The following is a 17,064-nucleotide window of genomic DNA, read 5'->3' as shown; positions in this document are numbered from 1 at the left end:
TCTCTATAAGATCAATAGTAGTAACTCTTCTTTTGCATATGATTCCTTAGAATGGTCCCTTCTTTCTCTCATGGTGGTTTAGTTGCTAAGTTGTGTCTGACTCTTTGCAACCCCATGGACCATAGCCCACCAGGCTCCTCTGTCCTTGGGATTTTTCAGGCAAGAATACTGGAGTGGGTTGCAACATCCTTCTCCAGGGGATCTTCCCCACCCTGGGATTGAACTTGGGTCTCCTGCATTGCAGGTGGATTCTTTGCCAACTGAGCCACCAGGGAAGCTCCTTTCTTTCATGATTTTAGTAATTTGAATCTTTTTGTCTTGGTAAGTCTAGCCAAAGTGTTTTTGTCGTTGTTGATCTTTTCAAAGAGCCAACGTTCGATTTTGTTGATTTTTCTCCATCTCCCTAGTTCCTATTTGTTTCTACTCTGATCTTTATTATTTCCTTCTATATGCTACTTTTGAATTAGCTTGATTTTCATTTGTAATTTCTTAAGATGGAAGATTAAGTTATGGTTTTCAATCTTTTATTTTTTAATGTAGGCATTTATAGCTAAAATTTCCCGCTAATCACTATTTTAGCTATGTTGTGGTATATTGTGTTTTTATTTTTATTAATATCAAAGTGATTCATTCTTTGACCCATTGTTTTTGTTTAGGAAGGTATTTAATTTCACATATTTAAAATGTCCCTTCTGCTATTGGTTCCTAATTTCATTTCACTGTGGTCAGAGAACTGATGAATTGTATGAATTGAATTGAATTGTATGAATTCAATTCTTCTCAAATTATTGACATTTGTTTTATGACCTAATATATGATCTATCCTAAAGAATATTTCATGTACACTTGAGAAGAATGTGTGTTCTGCTGTTATTGGGTATACTGTCCTATAAATGTCAGGTAGGTATTGTAGGTTAATATGAAACATTACAAATGTCTCAAAAATTGGTGACAGATGAGTCTTCTTTCTGTTTATAAATTGAAATCTATAACTACCAAATTTACATGTATACTTTAACTAAATTAACAGATTTTATTGAATGAATTGATAAATAAGCAAATTTTGTGGACAAACTGGGCCACTTTTACTGGATTTTATGATGGAAAAAGACTCAAGTTGTCCAGTTCAACCACTCCCTGAATGCAGGAATCTTTTTTAAAATCCACATAAAGTCATCATTTCTGTTTGTGCTTGAACATTTTCAGGGGATTGGGTGGAGATAGCAGTTGATTTCTCCAGATAAACACTTTCCCTACTGAATAGCTATCAGAAAGATTTCTGTACACTTAGGTGACACTGGCTGCTCTATAAATTCCTTGTTCTACTTCAAGTTCTAGAATAAACATTGCTGCTGCTAAGTCACTTCAGTCGTGTCCGACTCTGTGCGACCCCACAGACAGCAGCCCACCAGGCTCCTCTGTCCCTGGGATTCTCCAGGCAAGAATACTGGAGTGGGTTGCCATTGCCTTCTCCAATGCATGAAAGTGAAAAGTGAAAGTGAAGTCGCTCATTCGTACCCGACTCTTAAGAGACCCCATGGACTGCAGCCTACCAGGCTCCTCCGTCCATGGGATTTTCCAGGCAAGGGTACTGGAGTGGGGTGCCATTGCCTTCATTTTCCCTTCCTCTTTCAGATGCTGACCTTTTAAACACAGCTATTACCTTTTAAACACAGTTATCACTGTTTCCTTGGTGTCTTCTCTAAGTTAAACATATTATTTCTCCTATTACTCATTTTCCAGAAGACTCAACATCTTATTCATTCCCATCTGAATAGTCTCAAATTTATTATCAGTTTCCTAAGGTATAACATCCATGAGTGGACATACACACCTAATGTGCTCTAAAGTAGTGCACAGTAGTAGTATCACACTCCTGTAAGTGAACCTTGTACATATTCCACTAATACAACCTAACATTTTTTCCAATAACCTCACTACAATCATAGTTCTCATGTGGAAGGTATCACCAAAGCTGTCTTTTAAAGTGAAAGTCGCTCAGTTGTGACTTTTTGTGACCCGGATGGGCCGTAGCCTGCCAGGGTCCTCTGTCTATGGGATTCTCCATGCCAGAATACCAGAGTGGGTAGCTGTTCCCTTCCCCAGGGGATTTCCCAACCCAGAGATCTTTTAAAGACAAGTAGAAATCCAGCATTTAAAGCAAAAGGAAGAGGATTTATAGTCACAGGGGCATATGAGAATATGAATCGCAAAAACCTGTAATGTTTCATTTGAATATTTTTGAATTGGCTGACACTGGTGAGCATGGTGTAAATTTTCACTTCACTACAATTTGAGTCAAATGTAATTATTGATGATGATCTTCTGATTACCTACAATTGCTGCAAACTTCTGATTTTTCACTCTGATCCTTTGAAAACCAAGTGGACTTCTATTTTGTGAAATTGCATATACTCAAATAAGAACAACAATATTGTGACAGTCATCAAATCAGATGAGAATTTATAGAGCTTCTCAAGGTACTCTACCTGTCTATCAGGTACCCTCTCTTGGATCTGTTGGGCTGTGCCAGCTTCTGGATCCTTTTGGAAGGTTGGCAAAACAGTGCAGGAGAGGGGATCTCCCAGATTACAGACTCTCTGCCACAGCTATAATAATATTGAACCCTGCAAGTTGCAGAAGGGAAAGTGAGTGAGACAGGCATGAATTTGAATGATCAAATCCAAGCACCTAATCTCCAATAGTGTAATAGGAGCCCACAAAGAAGTAAAAAATTCTATACATTTTCCAACTGATTCTATGAAGACAGCATTACCATAAACAAAGACACTACAAAAAGAAAGACATTAGAAGAAAACTACAGATCAATATCTTACGAATATAGATGCAAAGATTCTAAGATTTTGTTGGAACACAGGCACAATTGTTTACATATGTCGATAGGTGCTTTCTTGGAGTTGCAGCAGACAATTTATGGCCAACTTTACATATGGCCCCTTCCAGAAAAAGTTTGCTGACTTTTAACTAAACTGTATATTGAAGGAGGTAGAGAAATGGCTACCTCAATTATCATATAAACCAAACTTCAAATAATGGTTATCTTCACTTTTTTCTTTACTTTAACTTCCCTCATGCCTGTACCCATCTTCCCTACACCTTATCATCTTTCCTCAAAGCACCAACTAGGAAAGTCCAGTCATTCAACAAATATCCAATGAAAACAAATTTGCAAAGGGCATCAAAAGTCTTAACAACATTATTACTTTTAGATGCCCTAATTACCTCATTATAACCAAGCCCATAGGTGCTATAGAAAATTCATAGTTTCATGAATAAAATAAGTGTTATATATTGTACTACATATAGTACAATAGTATATAGTATATAGTATATAACACAACAGTGTTATATATTGTACATGGCATGTGTGCTGTCGCTTCAGTCATGCCCAACTCTTTGTGACATTATGAACTGTAGCCCATCAGGCTCCTCTGTCCAAGAGATTCTCCAGGCAAGAATACTGGAGTGGGTTGCCACACCCTTCAGGAGAACTTCTCGATGCAGGGATTGAACCCTCATCTCTTATGCATTGGCAGCTGGGTTCTTTACCACTAGCACCACCCGGGAAGCCCATCTATAGTACATATCCTTGCATAACACCCTCATTTTATTAAAAAATCAAAATCATGATAAGCCAATAAACTATAAGGTATAATACAAGTCTGCAGTAGCTAAATATTAGATGTTGCTCTGGAAAAGTTTTGCTGTAGCATCAGATTGGAAATGGATATAGAGTCCCTAATCTTTAGTAAATTTTGTGTTTCTGAAAACACACAACCTGGTAATACACAAATACTAACCTGTTAGGTACATATCGGTGGGAGACTTCCTTAGACTGGGCAAGATTCTCTAATCTTTGGGTCATTTGAGCCTTCAAAGCATTCCGGGAAACAGGGCGAATAGGATCTTGATTTCCCCAAAACAGTTTTCTGTTAAAAAACAGGAAAAGAAATGGTAAGAAAATTCACTGATAATTGACATCTTAGAAATGGCTCTTGGTGGCTTCTCTATTGATTTTACTTCACTTCAGGAACTATCTCTATTATAAAATTTTACAATTTCCAGGCATCAGGAGCTGATAAACTATGTATGGAAGTTAAAACAAGAACAAGACTGTTTTATCTACTGTCTTAAAAGGTGAGGACCAAAAATGAATCTATTAGAGACAGTTGTTTCTGCCATCAATGTAATGGATGCTGTAATTACAGTAAGATCATCATAAAATGAGCACATCACTTATCCACACTGTGACCTCACCTCGGGTGAAGCACTGTGCCAGGTGGTCAGATCTAATTAACTCCTGTAGACCCCTCCTCCAGATACTATCCCACTGGGGCTTGGGATTTCAAGAACAAACAACCCAATTAAAAAATGGACAAAAGACGTGAATAGACATTTTAGAGAAGATGATACACAGATGGCAAATAGGCATATGTAATACGCTCAACATCATGTCCTTAGGGAACTGCAAATCAAAATAATGAGGCACCTCTGCACATTTATTAAAAGGGCTAAAATAGAAAACACTGATAACACCAACACTGGGGAAGATGTGACGCAACAGGAACTTTGATTCGTTGGTGGCAGGAATGGTACCGATACTTTGGAAGACATTTTTGCAGCTTCTCACAAAGCCAAGCTCATAGTCTTACCATGTGATCCAGTCATCGTACTCCAAGGTCTTTCCCCAAATGAGCTGAAAACCTGTATCTACACAAAAACCTGCAAATGACTATTTACAGCAGGTTTATTCATAATTGCACCAAGTCAGAGGCAACCAACATGTCCTTCGGTAAGTGAATACACTATGGTACATCCAGACTATGGAATATTACTCAATGCTAAAAAGAAATGTACTATTAATGAAAAGCCATGGAGGAACACTAAAGGCATTTTGCTAAGTGAAAGAAGCCTGTCTGAAAATTTATATATTGTACAATTCCGACACTACGTAACATTCCAGAAAAGGTAAACTTACAGATACAGTTAAAAGATCAGTGGTTGCAAGGGGTTTGGAGAGAAGGGAAAGAGGGAGAGCGATCAATAGGTGGAGCACAGGTAATTTTTAGGGCAGTGAAACTATTCTGTAAAATAATATAGCGTGAATATACAACGTTACTCATTTGTCAAGACTCAGAGAACTGTACAACACAAAAAGTAAACCCTAATGTAAACTATAGGCTTTCATTAATAATAATGTTCAATATTTGTTCATTACCTGTAAAAAATGTACCACACTAATGCAATTTATTAGACTTCCCTGGTGGCAGACAGTAAAGTGTCTGCCTACAATGTGGGAGACCTGGGTTCGATCCCTGGGTCGGGAAGATCCCCTGGAGAAGGAAATGGCAACCCACTCCAGTATTCTTGCCTGGGAAATCCCCTGGACAGAGGAATCTGGTAGCCTACGATCCATGGGTCGCAAAGAGTCAGATACGACTAAGCCACTAAACTGTCACTTTTCAATGCAAGTTAATAATGTTAATACTAGGGGAAACTAGAGGAGGGGCGGTAATACAGAAACTTTCTCTGTACTTTAGTTTTTCTGTAAGTCTAAAACTGTTTTAAAAAATAAAATCCATTAATTTAGAAAATAAAAGAGCAATGGATTAGGGAAAAAATCAGGCTTTGTTCAGGAACCAAGAAAGAAAAGGGGATGTCCTGTGACCAGGAGTGGAAAGCCAGCAGGTCCAGCCTGCTGGAGACCCCAGAGAACAGGCGTTCTCTTGGCAGAGGCTTAGACACAGATGTTAGACGCGGCAAACCCGAACTTGGAGGATGGACACAGGTGTGTCACGTGCGTGTAGAATATGCCCTGGGACAGTGACTCTCAAACCTGTCTGCCTGTTAGGATCATCTGGGGAGTCTTTAACACTCCTGAAGTCTAGACTGTGCCCCAGGCCAAGGGAGTCAAGAATCAGTAGCTTTTAAATTTTCCAGATGACTCCAGTGTGCAGACAAATTTGAGAATTATTGACCTAAGTTTCGCTTTCTATGTGCTGACTCACCTGAGGTGACAATACTGATTCAGTGGCTCCAGTTGAGCACAGAGGGGCTAGGATGCAAAGTAAGTGGACAGGTAAAAATAACACTTATTGAATGTAAGGAATAATCATCACAAACAAGACTACATAATATTACCTTACCTATCTGGGGCTCGCCATTGTTTCTTAGGCCTAGAAAGATCTTGAATTCTCTTCCTAGAAAAAGAACTAACAAATACCAGCAGATTAATTCAATGAGGATGCTTAACAAATATGTTTACATTAGATGTAATCAAACAAATCTCATCTGATGGAGAAATAAAAACCAAGGTCCTATTATACAGGATTTGAAGAGTGCTAAAAAAAGCTAAAAGTATTAAAAAATATTGTGAACCCCAAATTCTCACTTTTAAAATCATTAAAAATATACTATACAATAAAACAAAGACAATAAATACACAATATAACCAAGACTGTACTGTCTCCAGAAGAATCCAAGTAAAATGTACACTTAATGGCAAAACCCCTCAATTTTCATAGAAAGTAAATTTGTAAATGCTTGATAGCGCTAGATGTTGAAGAGACTGTATAGGAAAATTTCAGACAGAATTTGTGGCTTCAGGTAAACTATGAAACAGGCAAAATATACTTTGGGTACCACTCAACCTCCATCCTGCTCTATTCTGCTCCCTTGGACTTCCCTGACTATCCTGAATCCACCTATAGCAGAGACAGTTTGTGGTCCCCAAGTATCCATGTGTTCCTTTACATTTTCCAGACTCCTTTGCAGCTATTTGAAACTATGTGATTAATTATGTCTATCCTCAGCAGAAGTTAATGAACAATGATAACAAATCTTTCCAAACATGAGATTGTGATGGTGGTTTGAGATAACCAAAAGATTCTTCAGCAGTTAAATGTTTGAGGTCTGATATGTAATTGATGGACTTCCTATGTGGCTCAGTGGTAAAGAGTCCATCTGCCAAGGCAGGAGATGCTGGAGACACAGGTTCAATCCCTCTGTGGGAAAGATCTCCCTCTGGAGAAGGAAAAGGCAATCCACTCCAGTATTCCTGCCTGAAAAATCCCATGGACAGAGGAGTCTGGTGGGTTACAGTCCATGGTGTCACAAAGAGTTGGACACGACTGAGTGATTGAACACACACGTATGTAATTGATACAATGCACCCTGCCCCAAGATATGTCTGCTATTGTCTAGAAATAATGAAGATAATGTCCACTGCCAGGGAAGAAAAAACTACACCCTTACTCAATTAAAAAAAAATGATTTTGCTGTGCAAGTACTGTTCGAACTCTGCTATGATGGCCTGAACCAACTTTTCAGAGAGGGTGGCTAGGTGGAGGAAAAAGCAAACTATAGTGCAGACAAAACATCTTCTTATATATGAATCTTTGCAGGCAATTTAGCTCCTGGCTCCATCATCACCTCTAAGCCAGTTTCTTCCCTTTCTACCTTTTCTTTACCACCTAAATAATATTATTTTAATGCATCACTTTATATATAAGACTACTGACAGTTTCTCCATTTATTTATATAGATAGTTAAACTGTATTGTTACTTTAATTGGAAATGATCTCATTAACTCCTGCTAATCGTGAAGGTCTGACTGATCTCTCCTTTTCATTCACTTATTGTGCATTGTGTCACCATAGCCATGTCTTCAACCTACATCTCTTCATCTTAATGCAGGCTTGTCTTCTCTCTCAAGTATTACATGACCTTACAACATCTACTCGTGATCCTGTGCAGAAACACAAGAATGTGGTGGAGGGATCTGAACTCTTGAAGGCAGATTTCTTTTTTAATGAGGATTACTTTGCTGTTCCATGTCTTCATTGATAATTAATCTCCTGTAGTTTGCCAATAGCTAACAAAATTTTGGAAATTCTTACTTTAGGAGCAGAGCAATAAACATATGTTTATATAGCAACAATTAAGAAACAATTTCATGTCTGAATTGATGGGGTAATCCAAATAATTCTGTCTTTCCGTCAGAATGCTCTTTTACACTTGACTATTTTGCTTATCCTAGAGTAGGAAATGGCAACCCACTCCAGTATTCTTGCCTGGAAAATCTCATGGATAGAGGTGCCTGGAGGGCTATAGTCCATGGGATTGCAAAGAGTTGGACATGACTGAGTGACTGAACACCCGTGTATATTTTGCTTATACTAAATATTTCTTTTAAAAGCATCAGGTACAGCACATTTGTTTAACAAGATTATTTAGAGAATTGGGACAGGCACAGATAATACAGAACAAAATTTTCTCACAGAGTCAAACCAAATTAACCAATCAAATGAAAGCAAGAAATAATATAACAACAAAAACAGAAACACTTAAAGAAACACTCTTCACAGTCTTTTTTTAAGTATAAAAGCTTTCCAGATATAAATGATTTCACTGTCTATTTAGTAATAGGAGAGTCTGCTCACCTGGCATGCATTTAGTTGAAGTAACTTGGTATTTTAAGTGGATATTCAGTAATACTCAGTAAAGGTTAGTTCTACCAGATTTGCTGCCTAGTCATCTTACAAAAGTGACATGATTACTCTGAATTTCACTTTCTCTCAGAAAATCTAGTTGATTATATCCACCCTATCAACTTCTCAGGATTCTTGTGAGAAAATAAAATTTAAACAGCAAAGTAGTACATAAAAATAAGGCAGCAGTATTTAATGCCTAAAAGAGGTGAGGAAAAAAGAACTAGAAAATATAGTACTTAGAAAATGCAAACTAAGTCCAACCAATAACAATAAATGTAGATGGTAAAGAATAACAATATGAATAACTTCAACGCACTTATTAGAAGAGTGAAGAAATAAAATCTGGTATTATTTACTTCTCATCTATATGAGCCATTGATATGAACCTTTGGTATTTTCTCTTGAATGATTTTATTCTATTACCTCTTCTAAATGTATCTTAACCAAATCAAGAATAAGCATCTGTCTTCAGGAGACATCTAGTGTACACACCACATGTACAGACACACACATTTCTTTTTCTTCATAGAGGGCACTTGCTTGGAATTTCATTCGCTACTGAATTTTGAATTAGAGGCAAGAGGAGATTGAGATACACTAACATGAGCTTCACAAAATCTGTGACATGAGATGGTCAGTGCAGAATCCCAAGTGCCTTTAGGGACTTAACCTTTAGGTTCAGCCCTATTAAGTGACTCACACAGCACTGAGCGACAAGCAAGCCCTGAGCGAGAATTCTCCTACATCTCTATCTTAACCACTTTATCTCTCTTCCTTCCTTTTCCCAAGGGAATTGCCCCTAGAACAGGGCCTTATGACAAAGGGAAAGAACAGGAATCTTCTCAAAACCCTCAAGATAGGCTTTCACTTCAAATGCCCCAGATTGAGTACCCCTTTCAGCTAGTAAAGTCTGGGAAAATAGTGCTATATCTATATTCTTACCGTTTCCTTACAAAGTCGCAAGGATCAGGATCTGCAAAAGGAAAAGGAAACGCAAAAATAAGATTCAATAGGAATCAAAGATATTCCCGCACACCACAACTAAAAGATTCCACGTGCCACAGCTAAAAAAGACCAGCATGCTGCAAAGAAGATTGAAGATTCCCAAGCTGCAACTAAGACCCATGGCAGCCAAATAAATAAGTTTAAAAAAAATAAAAGATATGATCAAAAATAGCCATTACAAATCAATAAACAAAGGGACTAGAAAAAATAACTATTTGGGGGAAAGGCCCAAGTGGCTCAGACAGTAAAGACTCCATCTGCAAAGCAGGAGACCTGCTTTGGTCTCCAGGGTTCGATTCCTGGGTTGGGAAGATCCCTGGAGAAGGGCATGGCAACCACTCCAGTCTTCTTGCCTGGAGAATCCCCATGGACAGAGCAGCCTGGCAGGCTGCAGTCCATGGGGTCGCAAGAGTCAGGCATGACTGAGAGACTAAGCACAGCACATCTGCCAAAGTAAACCACAAGTAAATCAAATAGTTAAATTTTTTCTTTTTAAAAAACTGAATTAGAGTAAAAATAAGAGAATATGTACTTAATGACTGGATTTTAATCTGCATTAAAGGTGATGAAAGATAGAGAGGAAACATACAGATTAAAATATTTAAAACTTAAAATGTGTGTCAAAAAATAAACCTTAGAAAACAAAAATTGAGAGAAATATGTAGTAACAAAACAATAAAGTCTTAATATCTGAAGAGTATAAAAGTACAGATGAATAAGAAAAACACTAAAAAGGTTTCAAAAGTTAAACAGACAAAGAGGAGTTCAAAGAAGAGGAAGACATATGAAGGGCTAATAAACATAAAAAGTTCAAACTTGCTTGTAATCAAAACAATGCAAATAAAGAATGAGATTTAAAAAAAACTATCACATTAGCAAAAAGTTTTTACAAAGGATAACAATGCTGGAAGCATCAGATGAAGTAAGTACTTCCATGCTGCTGGTGGGTATTTAAATTAGTTCATTTTGTGAAAAATAATTTGGTGTATGAGTCAGCAATACTTACCTTCCTTAACCTAATTCTACTTCTAAAATAGAAGTACTTTAGAAGTACTTCAGAGCACTTTCTTTAGTCCTCTAAAGAAGTAACTACAAGTGTGGGCAAAGACTTATGCACAAAAATGTTAATGGTGGTATCTTCAGCAGTAAAAAGCTGGATACACCTGTATTATCCAAAATAGACGAAAAGGAAGCAAATTAAAATTCATGTTTAGAAGTTCTTTTTTAATGTGGGCAAATATAGGCCTTATCCTAAGGCCTATTATAGTAGGCCTCTTTAGGACAAATTGTTCCAGTTTCTCCTGGGGAGTTTCTAACCATATCTGGGAGCTCTGAAATAACATTTTCTACCGTCTGGAGTGTTCAGGGTAAAGGAAAGTGGGTGTGCTCTGACATCAGACAGACATGGCTCAAACCCCAGTTTTGTTACTTACTCAACTGTTCAATCTTGGGCAAATTAAATAATTAATGCTAAAAAATTTTTTTCTTTTCTTTTTTTAAGTATAAATTTATTTATTTTAATTAGAGGTTAATTACTTTACAACATTATATTGGTTTTGCCATACATCAACATGAATCCGCCACGGGTGCACATGTGTTCCCCATCCTGAACCCCCCTCCCACCTCCCTCCCCATACCATCCCTCTGTTGAAACATGTATAATATCATATGTGAAACGAATCACCAGTCCGGGTCTGATGCATGATACAGGATGCTTGGGGCTGGTGCACTGGGATGACCCAGAGGAATACTAAAAATTTTAAAATTAGGATTCTGCTTAAATTTCTATAAGTAAAGAAAAAGTTTAAGTAACTATTAAGTTTGAGTAATTGTAAAGTTTAAATAATTTACTGTTAAGGGTTCCAACTATGAAAAGTAATATTAATGCAATGAGAACCTAATTGTGCACCTGTATTAACATGTATTTTCACTGGATTCTTTATGCCTTTATACCCTCCCCCTCATTTCTAAAAGGATTTGAGATTGCTTACATAAACACATAACAGGATATTATCTAAGATGAAAAATTCAGGAAAACAGGTAGAAAAAAAGTGGACGAAGAAGGGAAATAAAAATACAAAATGAAGAATGTAAAATAAAGTCATGTACCATTATATCTGAACATTTTACCACTGAAAGCAAAAGCCGTAAACTTTTCCTAATATGAAATCTGAAAGAAACTTCTCTTGTGAAGTCTCTTAATGGTTTTATACACACACACATTAAATAAATTATAAGACTTGATAATGAAAAGATGAAGAAAATCTTATTTTCTTAGATTTTTCCTTCTTCAAATTTTATTTTTGATATATGTGTTACATGAAACTAAGATAAATTTTAAAAAATAAGAAGTTTTCAGTAAAGTATCATAATAACTGAATATAAGGCTAGATTTTGTTCCCAAAAATTATTTCTCAGAAAAAAGGTTACCTTACATGCAAGTCCTTATAAGAACTCATCTTAGGAAGCACTTCCTCAATTACTTTATTTTCCCAACAAAGAAATGGCAAACAAAAACACAGCAGTCTGAAATAATTTCAGTTAATGCTAGAATGGAATAATTATAGAGCTCTCCATACAATTTAAGTTTAAATCTGTATTTTACAAAAGAGGGAAGAGGTAAAGAAATTTAAAACAGATTTAATAATATTTTGGTGATATAATTTTATAATCTTAAGCGTTGGATGTTGGATGTCATTTTAAAAAGCAAAAAGAAAGACAAAGCACAAAGAATGAGGTGATTGTATTGTGAAGATAAAAGTACAGCTACAGAATGAATTTTTAAGAGTTCTGTTACATTACATGAATGGGTTTCTAACAATAGCCAGGAACAGCATCAAACATAGATCCAAAAGGGACCTGTCTTATCCCTAATGCTATGATGGAATCTAGGCAAAAACTGAAACCGGCTGCTGAAATGTGGATGGGAGCTTTACCAAGGAGGGATGGAGCCAACCTCACCTGAACTCACTTGTCAACCTGAGAATCACCACAAACGGGAGAGCCTGACACTGTGTGTCAGCACCACCTATGAAAAATTCTTGCTCGAAACAATTTAGTTTCAATCTAAGCAGGTCTCTCAGTCTATATGCTTTGCAAGAAACAGAGGAGCTAAAAGAACAAGTTAAAGACATCACAAAAAACAAATTAAATTCAGAACATGGGATATTTTACCCAATTTTTCTAACAAGTGTGTTTTAAAAGGGAGAGAGTATTAGAGTTAGTGTTAAAGAGTAACAGAGCCGTGTGACCCTTGTTTGAGGCCTAATTAGAACGAACCAGCTGTAAAAATACAGTTTTGAGACAACTACAAGTGAAAGTTAGTTACTCAGTTATTCCAGCTCTCTGTGACCCCCTGGACTGTAGCCCACCAGGATCCCCTGTCCATGGGACTCTCCAGGCAACTCTACTGGAGTGGGTTGCCATTTCCTTCTCCAGGGGATCTTCCCCACCTAAGGATCAAACCTAGGTCTCCTGTATTGCAGGCAGAGACAATTAAGGAAGTTTAAATATTTAACAGGTATTAGATGGTATTAAATAATAATTGTAGATTCAAAGTGCAAATAATGACATGATACGTTTTTTTAAAAAGTCCTTAGTAATTAGAAAGGCATACAAGATATAATGGGCAAAACGACATGCTGTCTAGTATTTTCTTTACAACAATTTGTCCTACAGGAGGCCCCAAAACGTGTGTGTGTTTGTGTGCACTTGTGCATGTGCTCACGCATGTGTGCACAGTAGGAAGGGTTGGCAGGAGAATGCCTAGATGAAACGATTAGCAAAATGATAAATATTAAAACTAGATGGGGGTGTATTATAACATTCTCTATTTTGGGTGCATTTGAATATTTCTATAATAAAGCTGTAGAGATAAAAATGATTTTTCTGGAAAAACTGATAAATTAGTCAAGAGGCAACCATAGTGGTATTAAGCATGCAAGTGAAAAAGTTGAATAAAACTGTTTTTCTATGAAATATGACATTAGAAATAACTTTCTAAATTATATCATTGATTTTAATGTTATTTTAATTTTATAGGTATAGCGAAGTTAACACAATTCTAAACAAACGTTTGTCTATTGTCTTTCTCCCTAAAAGATTATCTATTCAAATTGGCCAGAACTTTTTCTTTCCTTATATTCAAGAATCTATAGTAATCTCACTTTGGCAACACCTTGCTGTATCAAATCAAGCAGTTGTATTAACATCCAGACTCTCAGCATTTACAAGTGTCTGTAGAGAGTGAGTTCACGCATCTCATTTCACTAGAAAGGAAACAGGTTCATGCATGTCATTTCACTAGAAAGGAAACACGCATCTATGACAAGACCAAAAGTAACTTCCAAATCTCTTACCTCCTAGTTTAGTGCTCTTTCCAATAGCATCAAGCTCCCTCTTCTACTAAGTATGTGCTTGCATTGAAATTCCCAGAATGTGGCTGGAGCCATGACTCGGGCATAGCAGGGTTCAAGCAGCCATATTTCTCTGGGGGCGAGGGCAGGATTGTACATATCCAATCCATCCTTTGGGTAGACCTTCCTGAGCATGACTCTAGTAACACTCCCTAAAATACTTTCCAGCTCCTTTTTCCTAGAGATTAACAACAGTACTTTTTTTCACCATTCTTCTCTCCCGACGATCCCCCACTCTCACTCCAGTCCAGTCCCTGAGATATTCCAGGCTTTGGATCAAACCGACAGGGCTTTGAATGCTGGTCCCACCACTACACACCTGCAGACAAACTACCTAGTCTCAGATTCCTCTTCTGTAAGCTGAGGACAAAAATACTTTGCAGAGCCTTTTTTCAAGTGGCCAGGAAGATGGCAGACATTCAGACTGGACATGCCTACGAAACACAACCAATCATTTTCCAAAATAAGAAGAGGGTCCTGCTTAGAGAAACTGGCAAGAAGACGGTCCCACGATACAACAAGAACATTGATCTGGTCTTTAATACACCAAAGGAAGCCTGGGGGGCCACTTATATGCAGAAGAAATGCCCTTTCTTTTCCAATGGTATCATCTCCATCCAAGTGTGGATCCTGTTTAGTGGCTAAGATGAAGATGCAGAGGACCACTGGCATCACTGAGACTACCTCCACTACCCAAAAGCATCAACCACTTCGTACCGTAAGAATATGTCCATGCACCTTTCCTCCTGCTTTAGGGATGTCAAGATCCTCAACATTGCCACAGCGGGTGAGTGCTGGCCTCTGAGCAAGACAATGTGCTTCAACATGGACTTCGCCAAGGCTGCTGGCACCAAGATGTAATTTCAGAAGTTCTAAGACTGGACCCCTGCCTACTACTCCAACAAAATAAAGTTTCCCATTCAGGAAGAAAAAAAAAAAAAGTACTTTGCAGAGTGATACAAGAAGGACCTTCCTGGTGGCCCAGTAGCTAAGACTCTGTTCTCTCAATGCAGGGGGCCAGGGTTCGATCCCTGGTCAGGGAACTGGATTCCATACGCAGCAACTAAAGAGTTTGCATGCAGCAATGTTAGCTCAGCAGGTTAAGAATCTGCCTGCAATGCAGGAGACACAGGAGATGTAGGTTTGATCTCTGGATTGGGAAGATCCCCTGGAGAAGGAAATGGCAACCCACTCCAGTACGCTTGCCTGGAAAACCCCATGGACAGACGACCCTGGTGGGTTACAGTTCAAAGACTTGCAAAGAGTTGGACATGACTGAGCGACTAACTTTCACTGTCAGATCACAATGGGCCCTGGTCAGATCAGATCAGATCAGTCGCTCAGTTGTGTCCGACTCTTTGCGACCCCATGAATCGCAGCACGCCAGGCCTCCCTGTGCATCACCAACTCCCGGAGTTCACTCAGACTCATGTCCATCGAGTCAGTGATGCCATCCAGCCATCTCATCCTCTGTTGTCCCCTTCTCCTCTTTTCCCCAATCCCTCCCAGCATCAGAGTCTTTTCCAATGAGTCAACTCTTCGCATGAGGTGGCCAAAGTACTGGAGTTTCAGCTTTAGCATCATTCCTTCCAAAGAAATCCCAGGGCTGATCTCCTTCAGAATGGACTGGCTGGATCTCCTTGCAGTCCAAGGGACTCTCAAGAGTCTTCTCCAACACCACAGTTCAAAAGCTTCAATTCTTCAGCACTCAGCCTTCTTCACAGTCCAACTCTCACATCCATATTGACCACTGGAAAAACCATAGCCTTGACTGGACGAACCTTTGTTGGCAAAGTAATGTCTCTGCTTTTGAATATGCTATCTAAGTTGGTCATAACTTTTCTTCCAAGGAGTAAGCGTCTTTTAATTTCATGGCTGCAGTCACCATCTGCAGTGATTTTGGAGCCCAGAAAAATAAAGTCTGACACTGTCTCCACTGTTTCCCCATCTATTTCCCATGAAGTGATGGGACAAGACGCCATGATCTTCGTTTTCTGAATGTTGAGCTTTAAGCCAACTTTTTCACTCTCCACTTTCACTTTCATCAAGAGGCTTTTGAGTTCCTCTTCACTTTCTGCCATAAGGGTGGTGTCATTTGCATATCTGAGGTTATTGATATTTCTTCCGGCAATCTTGATTCCAGCTTGTGTTTCTTCCAGTCCAGCGTTTCTCATGACATACTCTGCATATAAGTTAAATAAGCAGGGTGACAATATACAGCCTTGACGAACTCCTTTTCCTATTTGGAACCAGTCTGTTGTTCCATGTCCAGTTCTAACTGTTGCTTCCTGACCTGCATACAGATTTCTCAAGAGGCAGATCAGGTGGTCTGGTATTCCCATCTCTTGAAGAATTTTCCACAGTTGATTGTGATCCACTCAGTCAAAGGCTTTGGCATAGTCAATAAAGCAGAAATAGATGTTTTTCTGGAACTCTCTTGCTTTTTTGATGATCCAGCGGATGTTGGCAATTTGATCTCTGGTTCCTCTGCCTTTTCTAAAACCAGCTTGAACATCAGGAAGTTCACGGTTCACATATTGCTGAAGCCTGGCTTGGAGAATTTTGAGCATTACTTTACTAGCGTGTGAGATGAGTGCAATTGTGCAGTAGTTTGAGCATTCTTTGGCATTGCCTTTCTTTGGAATTGGAATGAAAACTGACCTTTTCCACTTCTGTGGCCACTGCTGAGTTTTCCAAATTTGCTGGCATATTCAGTGCAGCACTTTCACAGCATCACCTTTCAGGATTTGGAATAGCTCAACTGGAATTCCATCACCTCCACTAGCTTTGTTTGTAGTGATGCTTTCTAAGGCCCACTTAACTTCACATTCCAGGATATCTGGCTCTAGGTCAGTGATCACACCATCGTGATTATCTGGGTCGTGAAGATCTTTTTGTACAGTTCTTCTGTGTATTCTTGCCATCTCTTCTTAATATCTTCTGCTTCCGTTAGGTCCATACCATTTTTGTCCTTTATCAAGCCCATCTTTGCATGAAATGTTCCTTTGGTATCTCTGATTTTCTTGAAGAGATCCCTAGTCTTTCCCATTCTGTTGTTTTCCTCTATTTCTTTGCATTGATCACTGAAGAAGGCTTTCTTATCTCTTCTTGCTATTCTTTGGAACTCTGCA

At 38.3% G+C, this 17,064-nt stretch overlaps 1 protein-coding gene and 1 pseudogene across 1 annotated transcript in view; one reads left to right on the top strand and one right to left on the bottom strand.

The window, feature by feature from the left end:
* SPMAP2L (sperm microtubule associated protein 2 like) overlaps positions 1 to 17,064 on the bottom strand; it is a gene marked incomplete at its 5' end in the record, with an annotated part of 41,602 nt that overhangs the window by 17,928 nt on the left and 6,610 nt on the right. Inside the window, 4 exons of the mRNA XM_061419229.1 lie at positions 2,490 to 2,627; positions 3,822 to 3,950; positions 6,168 to 6,233; positions 9,456 to 9,486. Of these exons, the coding sequence (XP_061275213.1) occupies positions 2,490 to 2,627; positions 3,822 to 3,950; positions 6,168 to 6,233; positions 9,456 to 9,486 (364 nt within the window). The remainder of the gene's footprint in view (positions 1 to 2,489; positions 2,628 to 3,821; positions 3,951 to 6,167; positions 6,234 to 9,455; positions 9,487 to 17,064) is intronic.
* Positions 13,984 to 14,809, top strand: LOC133249575 (small ribosomal subunit protein uS17-like; annotated as a pseudogene).

The sequence above is a fragment of the Bos javanicus genome, chromosome 6 (assembly GCF_032452875.1).
Source record: "Bos javanicus breed banteng chromosome 6, ARS-OSU_banteng_1.0, whole genome shotgun sequence".
Lineage (NCBI taxonomy): Eukaryota > Metazoa > Chordata > Mammalia > Artiodactyla > Bovidae > Bos > Bos javanicus.
This window is presented reverse-complemented; position numbering and strand designations above follow the sequence as displayed.